This window comes from Lactuca virosa, chromosome 7, assembly GCF_052849685.1.
Source record: "Lactuca virosa cultivar CGN04683 chromosome 7, Lactuca_virosa_CGN04683_v6, whole genome shotgun sequence".
In the NCBI taxonomy this organism is placed as follows: Eukaryota; Viridiplantae; Streptophyta; class Magnoliopsida; order Asterales; family Asteraceae; genus Lactuca; species Lactuca virosa.
Genome location: NC_136432.1, coordinates 103,023,014 through 103,043,277, shown reverse-complemented (window position 1 = coordinate 103,043,277; position 20,264 = coordinate 103,023,014). Strand labels below are relative to the sequence as shown.

At 31.6% G+C, this 20,264-nt stretch overlaps 2 protein-coding genes across 3 annotated transcripts in view; one reads left to right on the top strand and one right to left on the bottom strand.

Moving 5' to 3' along the window:
- Positions 1-438: 438 nt before the first annotated feature.
- Positions 439-2,989, bottom strand: LOC145126985 (uncharacterized). Its single transcript, XM_079062245.1, has 4 exons — positions 2,218-2,989; positions 1,904-2,116; positions 903-1,807; positions 439-813 (listed from the first exon to the last, which is right to left on the bottom strand). Exons 1-4 carry the CDS (start codon positions 2,987-2,989, stop codon positions 439-441), a joined length of 2,265 nt encoding a protein of 754 aa, XP_078918371.1.
- A 1,508-nt stretch (positions 2,990-4,497) lies between these two features.
- LOC145123795 (uncharacterized) overlaps positions 4,498-20,264 on the top strand; it is a 21,291-nt gene continuing 5,524 nt past the window's right edge. The window contains exons 1-3 of one of the 2 annotated variants that reach the window (XM_079059001.1): positions 4,498-4,920; positions 15,975-16,721; positions 16,804-16,926. In XM_079059001.1, coding sequence (XP_078915127.1) covers positions 4,518-4,920; positions 15,975-16,721; positions 16,804-16,926 — 1,273 coding nt within the window. In that variant the 5' untranslated portion in view covers positions 4,498-4,517. Of the gene's footprint in view, positions 4,921-15,971; positions 16,722-16,803; positions 16,927-20,264 lie in introns of both variants that reach the window. The other variant, XM_079059000.1, reaches the window with a different exon arrangement.

The window sequence follows — 20,264 nt, the reverse complement described above, 5'->3', positions numbered from 1 at the left end:
ATCGCAAATTAAGCTCTTGCATGAACAGGTAAGGGAATAGATCATTAAACATAATTTGCACTATCAGACACGGGTTAATAAACATCGCAGAAAGGTCGTTTTCAACGAAGGTGATCTCGTTTGGATATATTTGCGCCGTGATCGGTTTCCACTTGGGCGATTCAGGAAGTTACAACCACGAGCCGATGGTCCGTTCCGTGTTCTTAAACGAGTTAATGATAATGCCTACAAGATCGACCTCCCGGGTCATCAGGGCCGGCTCTGAGGATTCAAATGCCCAGGACAAAATGGATAAAAAAGGCCCTTAGACCTTAACGTGTAACAATGTAAGGAATTAAATTACGTAAACTATTTTTTTTATTAAAATGACGATAAACCTTATAGCAATAAACATAGCAAAATCATAGTATTTTAATGACTAATAACATATCCTAACAGCTAACCGACGATCCTTGAAGCTCTCCTAGCATTCTTGATTGCAAATTGGTTGATCAACTCTTCGTAGTCTATACTCTCTAAGATTTCGTTCTCGATAGATATCATCGCCAAACCGCTAAGTCTTTCTTGGGTCATTGTGGAGCGTAAGTAAGATTTCACAAATTTCAATTTGGAAAAACTCCTTTCTGCAGATGCGACCGTTACTGGAATAGTCAACAATATTCTATATGCAATGCTTGCATTTGGGAAATAATCAAGTTCTTTCAAAAACTTCAAAACATCTATAGGGTTGCTAAATTCATTGGTTTCCAATGTCTCAAATAATTTCAACTCCGTATAAAGTTCCTCGGCATCAATATCTGATCTTTCTTCAAACTTGAGTGCTTTTTAAGACGATAACAATATAACTTAAGATCTTTATCTTCAATTCCCCTCAAATTATGTGGAAATAAAAAACCAAATACTTTATCATACTCTTTGAATTGTTCAAATCTTGTCTCAAGAGAAGAAATCGCTTGATCAACAATGTATAAGAAATAATTAACTCTGAAATTCTCTTCAGGTGTAAATGAAACTTCTTCGCTACTTGAACTCTCATCAAACCTTTTTTTCCTTTCAATCAAACGCTTTTGTGGAAATATTGGATCAATACCCATTTCAATAGCAATCTCCTTAGCTTCAACAATCGCTTTTGAAAAACCAGTCTCTCTATAATCCTTGAAGTACCCAATCAATTTGTTTATTTCTATAATGGCATTATCAAGATGCATATCCTTTGATTGTAACTTCTTACTCACAATATTCACACGGTTTAGTACTTCATACCAAACAACAGTTGATACCAAAAATTCAAAGTCACTAAGTTCTTTTTCTGCTAGTGAAGTTGCTTCACTTGCAATTGCAGCATCATTATCTTTTTCTCCAACTTGAAGTAAAGCTTCCCGTACATCCACAAGTTGCAGTTTAATAGCTTTTACACTTTCAACCCGGCTTTCCCAACGAGTTTGACATAATGACTTAAGACTCCAAGCTTTAACATTATCTTTCAAAATTTCCCACCTCTTAGTAGAATTTGCAAAGATAGTATAAATACGTTGGATGAATCCAAAAAAGTTCTTTCCTTTAACACACTTGTTAGCCATATCACATAATGTTAGATTAAGAGAATGACAACCACAAGGAGTGTAAAATGCTCTAGGATTTATATCTAAAAATCTCTTTTCCACTCCTTGGTGTTTTCCTTTCATGTTTGCTCCATTATCATAGCCTTGACCACGCATATCATCAATTTGAAGACCAAGAGACTTTAACTCCTCAAGTGTAATATCAAATAATCCTTTTCCAGAGGTATCATCAACATTCAAAAAACCTAAAAAGGATTCCTCGATAGTAACAGAATTATATGATAACTTTAAATATCTCACTATTATAGTCATCTGTTCTTGGTGACTTTAATCGGGAGTACAATCAAGTATGATTGAGTAGTATTTTGCTTCCTTTATCTTCTTGATAAGTTCTTTTTTAATTTCTTCAGCTAGCAAAGATATTAGTTCGTTTTGGATTAGGTGGCCAAGATAATGCACATGAAGCCCTTCACTTGTGATGCGTCGCACATGCTCTTTGATAACCGGGTCAAACTCTTCCAACATTTCAATGACACCCAAAAAATTTCCATTACCTGTTAAATACAATTAACAAATAAGAAGTGGAATTGGTCATCATAATTAACAAAAAGAGTTTTGGTGGAACTGGAACAAATAAAATACAATTTATAGTTACCTTTTTGATACAACTTTTCATTGGATCCGCGAAATGCTAAATTATGTTTAGCAAGAAACTTCACAACTGCGATAATTCTTAAAAGCACTTGTTTCCAGTAATCTCTTTCTTTCTTGAACTGCTCATGTTGAACTTTATCAATTGTTTCGTTCAAGTTCAATCTTTTACGCATGTCAAACCACTTATTCCTATTTGTAAGATGATCCAATGAAATTTCGTGTTCTTTAACCCTAGTGGTAACATGGTGCCAATCTGCATAACCTTCACCATCCAATTTACCTTTCGAAATCCCTTTTCTAAACACTTTACAACAAAAACAAAATACCCTATCTAGCTCTTTCGAATATACTAACCATTCTCTATCACACTTCTCCAAATTTGATAAAGTTCTTGTATATAAAGCTGCAGAAAATCGTCTACCAAATTTATCATAGGGACCATACATAATACTATTATCTCTTTTAGGACCTTTCTCAACCAAAATTTTAATCTCATCAGAATTAAGTTTTTCCCACCTTCTTGGATCATATATATCAACAAGCTCTTTAACAGGCTCATGCTTTTCTGTCTCTTCTACTTCTACATGCTCTTGATCTTCAATGTGCTCCTCAACATGCTCTTCAATGTGCTCTTCAACATGTTCTTCAATGTGCTCTTCAACAGGTTGTCTATGGATAAACTTATCTAGAGCACCGACGTCAACCTTTTTCTTTTCTTCATCTAGTTTTCTCTTTTTACGTTTTTGATAACCGGATGGTTGTTTATACTTCATTGCTACAAGTTCATTATTTTCAACTTTCAACATTCAAGCAATTACAATAAACATAATTTGATAAACTATTTTACAATAAACATAAACTTATAATTTAAACTACTAAACTGATTTCTATGAATCTTATAAAATATAAACTAATATATTCATTCACTATTCTATCAAACTGATTTCCATAGTAGATAAACCGATAATAAAATATTAAATTCATTCAATATTCAATTAAACAGATAATCTGTGAAAGTATGAATCATTCAAGTATGCAATTGACAACTATAAACTTGATAATCCTAACTGATTGGCTAATAATCCTTAATTTCTCAATTCTCATAAATCAATTTCTCATAAATCTTAGTATCTTACGTGATCGTCTAGACGTTTACCCTTGTTGAATCGTTGAGTTGTTGTCTAGTCGTCTACCCTTGGTGATCGCTTTTTTTTTGTGAACAAACGCAACTAATGACTAAATTACGCTGCCGGCTTCTGTTTCATACTTTCATGTCTTTGTTTCGTTTCATAGTTTTCTCCCAAATTAATGGGCTGCCGATGCAAATTGTATATACTAAAAAAAAAAATTTGGGCCCCTCACAAATTTGGGCCCTGTTCCTATGCAAATGTTGCACCTGGGCTAAGACGGTCATGCGGGTCATTACAACGTCTCCGCCACCTTTAATGTTGCCGACTTGTCTCCCTATGAACCCGGTGCAGACGATGACTCGAGGACGAGTTGCAGACGATGACTCGAGGACGAGTTCTTTCTTAGAGGGGGAGGATGATACGGATCTAGACCCATTTGAAGAACCAACAGGAAGTGTTATTTCACAAACCAACCTCACTACCCGTGGCTAAGGAAACCGCCGATTTTAGCTCCACCCCATCTAACCATTTATTAAGTTATCTCTTTATTTGATTCAGTTTATCTTTTCCTTATTTTATCGTGATTTTCATTCCATGTTTCTTTTGTTCTAGTTTCCTTTTTAAAGGCTTGTAATCCTAGGTTGGATGGTTATGTTTTTTTATGAATAAGAAAGAAAGTTTCTCTGAACAATATTTGTTCTTTGTCGTTCGGTTGGCCGAAGGCAGGTTATCTCGCTGGGGTTTTTTTTTTAGTATCCACTCGTATACGAATCCGTATCAAGGATGCTCTTAGATATAGTATTTATTGGTGCTAATTAGCGATTACTTTCCAGCATTATTAGATGGACTGGTGCAGCTTAGTAGACTGTAAAGCGGGGGTAAACATTATATTATGTCTCTAATTCCCTGCTGGGTCTATTTTTTGACCAGTATATGCTCTGCCGTTGAAAAAAAAAATTAAACAAATTAATTAGTAATGCCCTCCTCTGTTTATGTACGTACGTAGGAATATCTTTAGAAAAAAAAAGTGAAAGAAAAAAAAAAAGATAAAGCCGAGACTAATTAATTCACGTATGGAATATAATATTTAACCCTGCTATACGCACTATATATAAACCATGAAGACGAAGTTCATCAACATGCAACCTACACATACCTCTTCTCCATTCAAATGGAAAGCCCATCAAATCCTCCTCCTCCTCCTCCTCCTTCTTCTTCTTCTTCTTCTGATGCTTCTGCACGATCACAAATACAAGACTACGAGTACTTATATGCATTAAATGCAAATGTTTCTAACTTCATTTCTGTGAAACTTTCCAGTGAGCACAATTACCGTCTATGGGAGAAGCAGATGTGTTGCCTCCTGAAGAGTTACAATGTGCACAACATTGTATATGAACCAGGAGCTTTGAGCCCAGACCTCAAGAACCGATTTGACAGCCTTGTAAAAGGATGGATTTTCGGTTCAATTAGCAAAGAGCTACTTGACATTGTTGTCGATCTTGATTCAGCCAAAGATGTTTGGAACAAACTAAGTTACTTCTACGATCCCACTATAATAAGTCCTCAAAAAGGTATTCTCTGGCTATTAATTCTAAACTCAAATTCGCAACATTTTTAACAATCAGCCCTGCTTAATATGAACTTATACTTTGATGGGTTGTTTCACATGCATGGATAGACTTTTAGAATTACAATTTCCACACCATGATCAATTTGGTGCGCATGTTCGATATACAACTTACGAAGCACTTTAGTATATTGTTAGATAAACAAAATTTTAGTAGTTGTCAAGTTTGTTGAACATTATAATGAAAATATGAATGCTAGTTAATTACTTCTCCTGTATGGATAAATGTAAACCTTAATTATATGTATTAATAGCATCTATTAATATTATATATATATATATATATATATATATATATATATATATATATATATATATATATATATATATATATATATATATATATAGGTTCAGGTTCATTTGAGACCATGTTAATTTTGTGAGACCGTGAGACCAAATCTAAAAATAATTTTAAAATGCAAAATAAAAGGAAAAATCCAAAAATTCTTTTTTTAATTATTATTTTCGGAACTTTATTTATCTTAAAAAAAATAAAAAATAAAATAAAAAAATAAAAAAAATTACCGTTTTTTTTAAAATACGTGAAATATTCTAATAAAATATTACACTGTACATATTCTAATATGATTTTTAGAATGTTTAGAATATTTTTACTAGATTTGCCAGATATGTAGAATATTCTAAATATTCTACTAAAATATGTAAAAAAATGTATTTTTTTTTGTATTTATTTTTTATTTTTTTTGGTATTTTTTTTGGAAAACATATATTCCGAAAATAATAGTAGAAAAAAAATTTCGAAAATTTTCAATTATTTTGCATTTTAAAAATGTTTTTGTTTTATCTAATAAATGAGTGGTTATGATTGTGTCTCATGGTCTTACAAAATTAGACCGTCTCACATGAACCTAACTTTTATATATATATATATATATATATATATATATATATATATATATATATATATATATATATATATATATATATATATATATATAGGGTGAGGTTCAATAGAGAACCATAATTAACCAAGGAACCAACGAACCAATCGTGAGCGTCGGAAATCATAACGATCAACGGCCAAGGAAATAGATGTACACTTTTACATTGGACGCACACACCGGATTATACCATAAAATCCACCCTTTACAAAAAAACCCACCACTTTTTTTCGTTTAAATTTTTTTTTAGGCCATGTTTTTTATTAAAAAAAAAACCGAGTATATCGTTGTTCACGATTTTTCGTCCTCTTTCCATAGAGATCCATGATGATATATAAAAAACGATTTTTTTTTTTCGAAAAAAACTCACTTCATTTTCTTTGATGAAAAAAAAATTAAGGTCTATTTTTTATAGAAAAAAATTTAATAAATATATCAAAATTCATATTTTTTTTACTTTTTAAACATAGATTAATATTCCTGTTAAAAAAAATGATATTTCAGTTCAATTCACATTGTGAACCTGTTCAGATTCATATTATAAACATGTTCAGATTGATATTGTGAACCTCCTCAGATTCACAGTGTGCATAATAATAAGTCAGATTCACAGTGTGAATCTGAACTGATCGGAGCTTTTTCACATTGTGAATGTTAAAATTTGAAATATTTACAGTTTAGATTCACAGTGTGAATCTACACTGATTGAGGGTTTTTTTTTTTTTGTGAACCTTCTTAGATTCACAGTGTGCATAATAGTAATTCAGATTCACAATGTGAATCTGAACTGTTCGAGATTTTTCATATTGTGAATGTTAAAAATTAAAATATTTACAGTTTAGATTCACAGTGTGAATCTACAATGTTCAAGGTTTTTTTTTTTAAATCGGTGTTGATGTTTATTAATAGAGTACAAAAAATTAATATTTTTGGTATAAATAGTTTTTTTTTTATAAAAATAAACTTAAATATTGAAAAAACTAAGAAAATTAAGTGGGTTTTTTTCGAAAAAAAAAATTCGTTTTTTATATATCATCATGGATCTCTATGGAAAAAGGAAGAAAAATCGTGAATAACGGTATATTCGGTTTTTTTTTTCGATAAAAAATTTGGCCTAAAAAAAATTTTAAATGAAAAAAAGGAAGTGAGTTTTGTTATAATCCGGTACATGTGCGACCATTATAAAATTTTACAACCAATCCTTTTGTCGTTGATCGCTTTAAATTCTGACGCTTTGGATTGGTTCCTTGATTAATAATGGTTCTCTATTGAACTTTTCCCTATATATATATATATATATATATATATATATATATATAGGATAACGTTCAATCGAGAACATTTCTTATCGCGAGAACATTTGAGAACAATTTTGAAAAACACAATTTTTTTAATTAAAATTATAAAATAATATTCATATAAATCAAAAATAGTTACAAACAATTAAAAAACCCACTAACTAACATCACTCACCATCCAACCAACACCACCCACCACCACCACCCGCCACCACCACCCATCACTAACCACCACCCACCACCCATCACTACCCACCACCACCAGCAACCACCACCTGCCACCACCATCACCACCCAACCACCACCATCTGCCACCACCACCCACCTCCACTGCCTGCCACCACCACCCACAACCCCTACCTATCACCCATCACCACCACCCGTCACCACCACCCATCACTACCCACCACCACCCATCACTAACCACCACCACCGACCACCCATTACTACCCACCCACCCACCACCAACCACCACCTGCCACCACCATCACCACCCAACCACCACCACCACCCATCACCATCGCCCACCACCACCACCAACAACCACTACCTACCACCCATCACCACCACCCGCCACCACCACCACCCACCCACCATAACCACCACCACCCGCCACCACCACCCATCACTACCCACCACCACCAACCACCACCCACCACCCATCACTACCCACCACCCACCACCACCCGCCGCCACCACCACCCACCACCCATCACTACCCACCACCCACCACCTCCCGCCACCACCATCACCGCCAACCACCACCCACCACCCATCACTACCCACCACCCAACCACCACTACCTGCCACCACCACCCACCTCCACCACCCATCACCATCACCTGCCACGACCACGCACAACCACTACCTACCACCTATCACCACCACTACCCACCGCCACCACCCACCACCCACTAACCACCACCACCCACCACCCATCACTACCCACCACCACCACCACCACCACCAACCACCACCCGCCACCACTATCACCACCCACCACCATCACCACCCGACCACCACCACCCATCACTACCCACCACCATCACCACACACCACCACCCGCCACCACCACAACCACCACCCACCACCACCAACCACCGCCCGCCACCACCACCCATCACTACCTACCATCACCAACCACCACCCACCACCCATCACTATCCACCACCCACTACCACCCGCCACCACCACCACCCACCCACCACAACCACCACCACCACCCACCCACCACAACCACCACCACCACCAACCACTACCCGCCACCACCATCACCACCCACCATCATCACCACCCAACCAGCACCACTCGTCACCACCACCCACACCCACACACCACCCACCAAAACCATCACCCGTCACTATCACTACCACTTGCAACCACTCACCCACCCACCACCACCCACCACCACACACCACCACCACCATCACGCCTGCACCACCCGCCGCAACCATCCCTACCCCCACCTACAAAGATTTGTTATTGTGTTTTTGATTTATTAGGTTTTCTCTTGTATATAATCACATGTGATTGTATGTATCGAGTCACATGTTATTATATGTATCGAATCATATATGATTTATATGTTATTAAATACATATAATCACATATGATTAATTACACATGAAAAACTAATGAATCCAAAATGCAAAAATGAATATTGTCCACGTAAATCATATGTGATTAGATACATATAACTACACGTGATTATATGTATTTAATAAAATATTATTTACGTGGGCCGTATTTATTTTCGTGTTTTCAATTTAATAATTGGCATCGTGTATTAAATCACATGTGATTATATGTATTTAATAACATATGATTTATATGGACAATATTTGTTTTCACGTGTTGATTCAATAGTTGTGATTGTGTATTTAATCACATGTGATTATATATATTTAATCACATATGATTCGTATGGAAAATATTTATTCTTGCGTCGATTCAATAATTGTTCTTATATATTTAATCACATGTGATTATATGTATTTAATCACATATGATTTATGTGGACAAGATTCATTATTTCTTTCTCAATTCAATAGTTGTATTAATGTACTTAATCACATGTGATTATATGTATCAAATCGCATATGATTTATATTGATAATATTCATGAGTCAATATTTTTTCTTATGTATTTAATCATATGTGATTGTATGTATTAATGACATATGATTAATGTGGAAAAAGAAAAACTATTTAATAAAAAACGTGAAAATGAATCTTGTGTACAAAAATCATATGTGACTAAATGTACAAGAACAACTATTGAACAAGAATGTGAAAATGAATATTATCCATATAAATCATATCTAATTAGATACATATAATCTCATGTAATTAAGCACACAAGAGCAACAACTGAATCGAAAACGCGAAAATAAATATTTTCCATCACCAACCACCACCCGCCATCACCATCACCACCCACCATCATCACCACCCAACCAGCACCACCCGCCACCACCACCCACCTCCACCACCCATACCCACCCACCACCCACTAAAACCACAACCCATCACCATCACCACCACTTACAACAACCCACCACCACCCATCGTGTATTAAATCACATGTGATTATATGTATTAATCACATATGATTTATATGGACAATATTTGTTTTCACGTGTTGATTCAATAGTTGTTATTGTGTATTTAATCACATGTGATTATATATATTTAATCACATATGATTCATATGGAAAATATTTATTCTTGCGTCGATTCAATAATTGTTCTAATATATTTAATCACATGTGATTATATGTATTTAATTACATATGATTTATGTGGACAAGATTCATTATTTCTTTCTCAATTCAATAGTTGTACTCATGTACTTAATCATATGTGATTATATGTATCAAATCGGATATGATTTATATTGATAATATTCATGATTTAATATTTTTTCTTATGTATATAATCATATGTGATTACATACATTATACATATAATCACATGTGATTAAATACAACAACTATGAATCGAGAACAAGAAAATGAAACTTGCCCACATAAATCATATGTGATTAGATATGTATAATCACATATGATTAAATACAACAATTATTGAATCCATAATGCTAAAATGAAACTTGTCCGTATAAATCATATGTGATTAGATACAAATAATCACATATGATTATATGTATATAATCACATATGATTTATGTGGACAAAATTTATGTACTCAATTCTATATATGTGCTCGTGTACTTAATCATATATGATTATTATATGTATCTAATCACAAACGATTTATATGGACAAGATTCATTTTCGTATTTTCTATTCAATAATTTTTCTCATGTATTTATTAATATATGATTATATGTATTTAATCACATATGATTTATATGGACAATATTCTTTTTTGTCAATATAAATCATATGTGACTAGATACATATAACCAAATGTGATTAGATATATTTAATCACATATGATTAATGATGAGAAACAACAATAGTTGAATCGAGAACATGATAACGAATCTTGTCCACATAAATCATATGTGATTAAATACATATAATCACATGTGATTATATGTATATAATCACAAATGATTTATATAGAAAATATTTTTTCCAAAATAAAATCGTTTGTGATTAGATATATATAATCACATGTAATTAAATGTATTTAATCACATATGATTAAAATGGATAAAGAACAATTATTGAATCGAGAACACGAAGATGAATCTTGTCCTGATAAATCACATATGATTATATATAATCATATGTGATTATATGTATCTAATCACATATGATTTATATAAACAATATTATTTTTTGCATTTTCAATTCAATAGTTGATCTCGTGTGTGTACTCACATATGATTATATGTAGTTGATCACATAAGATTATGCAAAAAACATTTTTTTCGCGTTCTTAATACAATTGTTGTTCTCATGTATATAATAACATGTGATTATATGTATCTAATTACATATGATTTATATAGATAATATTTTTTTTCCGTATAAATCATATGTGATTATATGTATATAATCACATTTGATAATATGCATTTAATCACGTATTATTAAAGTTAACCAAGAACAATTATTGAATCTAGAACGTGAAAATGAATCTTATTAACATAAATCATTTGTCGTTAGATACATTTTTGCGTTCTTGATTCAATAGTTACTCTTATATATTTAATCGTATGTGATTATATATATTTAATCACATATTATTTATATGGACAAAATTCGTTTTTGTATTCACGATTCAATACTTATTATCGTGTATTCAATAACATCATATGTATCAAGTCACATATGATTTATATGGATAATTTTTTTTTGCATCCTCGATTCAATAATTTTTTTCATGTATTTAAAAACATATGATTAATATGGAAAAGATTTGTTTTTGCGTTTTCTTTTGAATAGTTGTTTTTATATATTTAATCATATGTAACTATGTTTATTTAATCACATTTGTTGTGTATTTAATCCCAATTAACTATATTTATTTAAAAAATATATTTAAATGATATATCTTTTGTACATACAAAATATTTTAAAAATTTATTTTCTATTCATAAATTACGTTTTTATGAACTAATACACTTTTTAATCTATAAAATTTTATTTGTTTTATTTACTTTTTTAAATTTAAATAACTCCAACAGTTAAATTTAAACCCATGAGAAAAAGCCCCAAACTTATTCTCAGCCCAAATTAAATTTAATCTAAATCTTTGAAAAGTCATAGTGAATCTAACCTCATCTAAATTCACGTGTAAAAAGCAACGGATGATTTCCAGCTTTCTCTTCCGGACAAACCTTCATGTCTGGTAGCCCCTCCTCCGATGAACCTTTCTTCTCCGGCGAATCATTAGTGTTCGACAACGTCGGTGCGTATTAACTTGACGTCGCCGCTAGCAACTCATCTGAGTTGGATCTCCATTGGCGACTGATCTGTTATAAAACCTTCAACTCATGTGATTCTGATACTTGCACCGTCTCCGTCACGGAAATCGACCGGTGGCCACCATCAGGTTCAGGCTCCGCGCGAGATGGAAAGCAGCGAACTGCCACCGATTGTGGAGTGTGATTCGCTCCTTCATTTCTTCGACTATCCTCTCAAACAGAAGGAGGCGGAGGAAGATGGCGATAAGTGAAGAGGCAGTTTCCGATGGTCGGAGAGGCACCATTTCGGTGGTTCTAGTGGCTTACTGTCATTTCGGCGGTATTCTGGTGGTTTTGTGGTTCAGGCAGCAATGTAAGGGTGGTTCCATGGCGTCGGTGGCTGTGAATGGTAAAACGAGGTCGGGAAAGAAAATTCGGTGGAGATCTGCTTTAGATCCGATCGAACCAGATCTTGTGCTTGGTGTAACGAGATCGGGAAATGAGATGTTTTGGCTGGTGAAACGAGATATATTGACGGTTAAGGAAGAGAATAAGTAGAGGAGTCTGGTTTCTAACGGTGGGAGGAGGAGGGAGGTAACGGACAAGCAAATCCATAGAGTATGAAGATGTGGCCGTCCGGTGATATGACGGTGGTTACCGAAGATACTGACGGTAGTTACCGAAGATACTGACGGTAGTTCTGGCAATATTATGGTGGTTCCGGTGAATGTTCCGACGAAGTTATGGTAGTTCCGACTTTTTTGTTGCAGCAGTTATGAGGGATGCGCTGGTGGGGTTCGAGGGGGGGGGGGGATATATTTTTTTTTTATTTTCTAAATAATAAACAAAATACTAAATGATAAATTTAGTTTTTTAAACGAGGTTGAAAAGTGTTTTCAAATGTTTTCAAATGTTCTCAAATCTGAAATGTTCTTATTTGAAAAGTGTTCTCAAATGTTCTCAAATCTGAAATGTTCTTATTTGAAAATGCTTTTATTTATATATATATATATATATATATATATATATATATATATATATATATATGGAATGGTTATTTGGAAAACAAAAAAACCTTAAAAATGATAAAAATGCATAAAAAAATACCAAGACATCACAAAACTTTTTTTAAAATTTTTTTATCAAAAAATCGTGCATTTTTTACAATTTCGCTGAAAAAAAATTAAAAAATATATATTCTTTTTTTTTTTTTGTAAAATTTTTTTTTTTCAAAATTTTTTTTCAGCGATTTTAACCTAAAAGTTGCGATTTTTTGATAAAAAAATTCAAAAAAAAGTTTTGTAATCTCTAAGTATTTTTTTTATGCATTTTAATGATTTTTAAGGTTTTTTGTTTTCCATAGAACCTAAACCTATATATATATATATATATATATATATATATATATATATATATATATATATATATATATATATATATATATATATATATATATCTTAAAGGTGCATAAAACAGAAGTAGTAATTAATATGTTTATTTCTTAGTCCATCCATATGAACCTTTGACTAACTATTCTTACAAGTAAATGTATACATCCACTTAGGGCGTGCATAATGAATTCATGCTTTTAATCACACTTGCATCATCTTTTATAAACACACTATTACATAAAGCTTCTATAACTTGCATACTCCTATAAGTTTGCTGTTCTATTGGTTTCGATTTATATTGATGTAGGGCTATTCTTACCATTTTACATTTTCAATCACATAGACTTAATATATTTGCATATTAATATTAAGTCCAACTGAAACAACTAACTAGAACATGTCTGCTTGGGATTTCGTATAAAGCACATATAAAATTTGTAATTCTATCTTAAAAAGTATAATTAAACTAGTCTTAGCACTAAGGTGATGCTTTGACATGATCTGATATGATACCTTTACCAAAAAGAATATCTGATTTTACAACTAGATAGATAATAATAAAGGGAGTCATCTAAAGTTGTTGCCTTAAACATGTTAATTTATCGACAAAATTGCAAGAAAGGTCTCTGTGGTATTTCCAAAAATGCTACTTTTGGCCAAACAGGTTTGGACTAGCATCAAGAGTCCAAAAGTTTTCATTTTGCTTTGGTTTTTGTCCAAAACAGTTTAAAAAATCTAAAAATGACGAATTTACCCTTTTCCATTTGTTTTTTGCTTTTCTTTTTGTTATTAAATTATTTTCTAACTAAAAAAATATAAAAAATAAAAGAAAATCTCTCTCTCTCTCTCTCTTACGTGATTGTGTTCTTCCCCAAAACACACATACACACATACTGATGAAGCTCCATTACTCCAGTAACCATCTTGATGAAGCACAATATGTTCCTAAGAAGACAAGTTCGTCGTTATCGGCCGCCGCCTACAGCCACCAAATTGCCACCCACAACCACTAGTGAGGTAGCGTCACTTTAAACATCCACAGCTCCTCCCTTCTGTTCTTGATTTCTTGTTGATCACCCTCTTTCACGTCACTATAAACCACCCTATCGCCACCTCCCCCATCTCCTTCCTTCATCCCTATCTCTCTTCCCCAATCAAACCCAAATTTCTATTTTGATCTAGATTTCTTCACCTTTATCTGGAAAATCTAACCTAATTTCTTAATATTCATCTAAAATGGGCAAATCAGAGAAGATGTGAAGGAAAGTTTCATCTACGAGGAACTTGAGTGAGATACGAAGGTTTCCTTATTTCTTCTTAAGATTCGAAGGTTTCCAGATTCAGACAAGTATTTCGTGTCTAACCAACCTTTTACTTCGTCTCCGAGGATTTTAAAAGGCACAGGATATAGAACCTTTAAGGGAAGAAACTTGAATGAGAATGTTGCTGTATCAAAACAGAAAAGAATCCTTTCTTGGAAGACACTAAACAAGTCGACTCCGATAAATGTTCTCTACATGAATCATGAAGGTTTGGTTAATTTCGGAGGTAATTACTTGACGAGTTTCGAATTTTCTTGAATGAGATTTCAATTTGGTTGAACTAGATGTGTTCATCGAAGGAGTGAATGCTAATCGAAATGGTTTGATTGATGATTCGATTCAGATGGATGAGATGAATAGATAGTTTCGCTAATGATTCGATCGAAATGGTCTTGATCGAAATCGGTATGTGTGTATGTGTGTTTTGGGGAAGAACACAATCACGTGAGAGAGAGAGAGAGAGAGAGAGAGAGAGATTTTATTTTATTTTTTATATCTTTTTAGTTAGAAAATAATTTAATAACAAAAAGAAAAGCAAAAAACAAATAGAAAATGGCAAATTCATCATTTTTAGATTTTTTAAACTGTTTTGGACCAAAACCACAGCAAAATGAAAAATTTTGGACTATTGATGCTAATCCAAACTTGTTTGGACCAAAATAGCATTTTTGGACATACCACAAGGACCTTTCTTGCAATTTTGTCTAATTTATCTAATTCTTATCATGAGTTAAATTAGTAAGTTCAGTCCCTTACCGTTTTTATAAAACTCCTATAATTAAATATGTTTAAGAAAGGTTCTTATGATTACATACAGTCATTTAATTGAGATTCAAAAAGAAAATTTTCGTCGTAAGGGCATATATATATATATATATATATATATATATATATATATATATAAACTATTAACTTTAAAAACTATTACTATAATTAAATGTAAAATTCATTTATTATGAAGATTATTATTGCATTTCATATTTGAATATGTTAATATTGTTTATATTTCATATTTAATTATGATAATATTTATCTAAATGTTTGTAGGTATACCCTTAGGCACATGTTAGCACAGGTTAGAAAATTTCATTTAAAAAAATAAACATATATATTTATTTCAAACGAAACTAGATGGGAAACCGGAAACAAAAGGCATAGATAAAGTTTAATTCGAAATAATAACAGAAGAAATATATATGTTTTCAGCAGAAACAGAAACAGAGACTGAAGATAAAGATGAAGATGAAGATGAAGAGGAAGAGGAGGTTCCAATAAAAAGAACAACAACAGAAGAAACAGAAGAAACAACAGTGTCGATATCTATGAAAACGAAAATCAAGGGCAAAGTAGCAAACTATAAAAAGAAGATAATGGGTCAGATTTTACCGAGGCAATTAACAGAAAGAAAAGGTGAAGACCAAAAAACCGAAGTCAAACGTGAAGAAGACCCAAAAACAGAAGCCAAAAAGATCCTACGCAACAAAAATTTGCGTCAAGCTATTACGGAAGGGAGTTGGGGTGAAGTGGAATCCATGATAAAAGAAGACAAGAACGTAATCAAAGAGGCAATCAACAGTGATGGCAACACGATGCTTCATATAGCGGTTGGGATCGGTCACAACTCTTTTGTCAATGAGATGTTATCATTACTGAAAGGTGAAGATTTACCTACCATGAAAAATGATGATGGAAGCACAGCCCTTCATATCGCTGCAATCGTTGGTAACACACGTGGGGCAGATCTCTTAATGAGAAAAGAAAAACGTTTGTTGGAAATATCAGACAATAGAGGTGAAACACCTTTGGATAAAGCATATGAAAATATGCATCTTGATACCATTGAATATTTGTTGAAAGCCGCCAACGATTATGGAAAAACCAAGAAAAAGTCATCTCGTTTAGGTGTAACAAAAGGCGTCGACCTTCTTGTTAACGCTGTTTCTGCAAAGGAATATTGTGAGTCGCCAAAAAAAATCACATATTTGCGATGACAATAAAACATGCATATTTGATTATAGTCGTCTGAATATGCGTGCAGATTTAGCAACGTATTTAATCAATAAGTATCCTAAATTTGCTGTGGAGAACGATCATGTCCTGATGGCAATATCTAAGACCTTTCCAAGTGAGCTAGACTATTGGGAAACACTTATATATCCAAGTAAGTTTGTAATATCCTAGAGATAGTTTCTTTTTGTTATTCGTTTTTAAGTTTGTTGGAGTTTATATATATATATATATATATATATATATATATATATATATATATATATATGAAAAAGTTCAACAGATAACCATAATTATTCGTTCTTCAAAGAACGAATTCTTTTTTTCAATTTCAAGAGCTTATTCTTTATCGAAAAAAAAAAATCTAAAAATATCTAAATTCATATATTACCATTGTGAATGTGAAAAATATTTTTTAGATTCATCGTGTAACATTGTGAATTTTCAAAAATTCACGTTGTGAATTTGATGTAAAAAAAAAATTTTGAATTTGATATCATTGGAAAAAGGATAAAAAGTTATGAATTTCTGTATTTTTAGTTTTTTTTTTTTGATTAAAAATAAGTTCTAAAAGTTGAAAAAAAGATTGGTTCCCTGGTTCTTTGATTAATTATGGTTCTCTATTGAACCTCACCATATATATATATATATATATATATATATATATATATATATATATATATATATATATATATATATATATATATATATATATTTATATAAATATTTATATATATATGGAAAAGTTCAATAGAGAACCATAATTATTGGTTTTTCAAGGAACCATTTTTTTTTTCAATTTCTAGAGCTTATTCTTTATCGAAAAAAAAAAACAATCTAAAAATATCTAAATTCATATATTAACATTGTAAATGTGAAAAATATTTTTCGGATTCACATTGTGAATTTGAAGTAAAAAAAATCGAATTTGATATCATTGGAAAAAGGATAAAAAGTTATGAATTTCTGTATTTTTAGTTTTTTTTTTAATAAAAAATAAGTTATAAAAGTTGAAAAAAAGACTGGTTTCTTGGTTCCTTGGTTAATTATGGTTCTCTATTGAAATATATATATATATATATATATATATATATATATATATATATATATATATATATATATATATAGGTTTAGGTTCTATTGAAAACAAAAAACCCTAAAAATAAAAAAAAATGCATAAAAAAAATACTTAGAAACCACAAAACTTTTTTTTGAATTTTTTTATGAAAACAAATTATATATATATATATATATATATATATATATATATATATATATATATATATATATATATAGGTTTAGGTTCTAAGTATTTTTTTAATGCATTTTTATTATTTTTTAATGCAAACAACTTATTTTTTTAGTAATTCTCATATAATAGAATTGTCTACACGTCCTCACAATAGTTATGCATTCACATTATAACCTAGCCCTATATATATATATATATATATATATATATATATATATATATATATATATATATATATATATATATATGCAAGTTCTTTTAAAAACCAAAAAAAAAAAACATGAGAACTTGAAAACTACTAATCCAAACATCATTTTTCAGAATCAAAACCACAAATATTAACCAAATGCAACGTCTAAGCCATACCTAGGTTCAAAAAAAGATTTGACGATTTCTTTTAAATGTTTATATATATATGCACTGTTGATTCGTGCATGCATATATGCGTCCACAGTCAATATGACTGCTGATGCATGCATACATATATGAGGTTGAACGTATTCATAATTCTTATCAATTCTTGTTCACATGCATCGCTATTGACTCTTTCGTATTGTTATAGAATACGATTATATAGAACATATTTTTACAACATTCTTATAGAATGAGAATAATAGCAATAAAATTCCAAAATACCCTTATAAATGATTTAAATAGTGACAATATATATATGAGGTTGAACGTATTCATAATAAAAAAGAACTTTTTTTTAATCATTCTCGCAGAATAACATTGTCCGCACATGTCTGCACAATAGATGATCATCCACAATTTAACTTAGCTATATATATATATATATATATATATATATATATATATATATATATATATATATATATATACACACACACACACCCACCCACACATAAACCATGACACTCCTTCATCCTCACAATTGCAACTTTTAATTTGGCAATTGGGAATAACTACCTTTTATAACTTCCAATAAGTAACTAACTTATAACTAACATAATAACTACCATTCAATAACTAAATTCTTCTAAGAGACTAAGAAGAGTCATGCTTAGTGGCTCTTTGGAGGGGGTTTGGATTTTTAAGATTTGAATTTTTAAAATCTGGATTTTTAAGATATTTGAATTTTTAAGAAGATATGAATTTTTAAGATCTGAATTTTTACCGTGTTGTTTGCTTGGAACCTCTGAATTAGTGTGCTGAATTATAAAAATGAGCATTTTAACATTTTCTATTATTTTTCGCTGAATAAATATAAAAAATATAAACACCATACGAAATCCAAATTAATATAAATCAAAATTTACTTTCAATAATTTGTAATGATCTTTTGAGACTTAGTTACAAAAATAAAATTGTTTTTTATATCCCAGTGATTTCAAAGTTAATAAAACAACGTATTTGACATCAAAGGTCAGACTTTTGCCTACCAACTTTTGAGCTTTGATCTTTTAAGATTGCGTCTTCAATATGTCTATTGTTTTTAGCAGCCAACAAGTTTTAAGACATAAATGACAATGAACTTGTAGCCGATTTGTTGATTATCGATTTGTACTCCTTCTCCATCATTACATCAAACATGATAGCCCCTAAAACTTTTCTTTCAAACATTTCAAACTGCCAATCCAAATTTAACAAAGAAATAAAGGCTCAATGGAATGTTATATAACCACTAATGTAAATTCAATGAATGATCGTTAGATAAGTAGGCTTGGGTTGAAATTCAAGATTTTCCAAAAATCGCTTTAAACATATATATATATATATATATATATATATAAATTACATAGCAAATCCATCACCAAGTTTTCAAAGTATGTTGCTAGAATCAATAATTTGTCAAAGTCTCCACTTGTTATAACTTGTATAAACTACAACCAATCCACAAAAAGTTCATGAATATTTGTCAAAATTCCCCTTAAGCTAGACTTGAACCACACCTACAACATCATAAAGCCCCACCACTATTATTCTCACAAGTTTCTTCCTTAAAACGTGCTCTAATGGTAACCCTCTTGGTTCGTTTACTACAAATTTCATACATATGACGCTGGTGGGAATATCTTTCAATGGCATGTGTCTTGTTGTTGGTTCATCCAATATCATCCGTCGATTAATCAATTCCAACATCATCCACATATTAAACCCTCTAGACATCAAAAGAATTAATATAAGTCTATCCAAAAATTATTATTCTTCCTTAGATTTTGGGATTGTCTTTTTCGCCTTTAAAGCTTTCAACCTCACATTGAATTCCTTTTCTTACC

What these genes read in the sequence shown, in the direction of transcription:
- LOC145126985 (XM_079062245.1), bottom strand. Translation starts at nt 2,989, where the DNA reads ATGAAGTATAAACAACCATCCGGTTATCAAAAACGTAAAAAGAGAAAA. An exon ending in TGAAAAGTTGTATCAAAAAG is followed by an intron (nt 2,117 to 2,217) that starts GTAACTATAAAT and finishes TGTATTTAACAG; the next exon opens with GTAATGGAAATTTTTTGGGT. An exon ending in CTACTCAATCATACTTGATT is followed by an intron (nt 1,808 to 1,903) that starts GTACTCCCGATT and finishes AATCCTTTTTAG; the next exon opens with GTTTTTTGAATGTTGATGAT.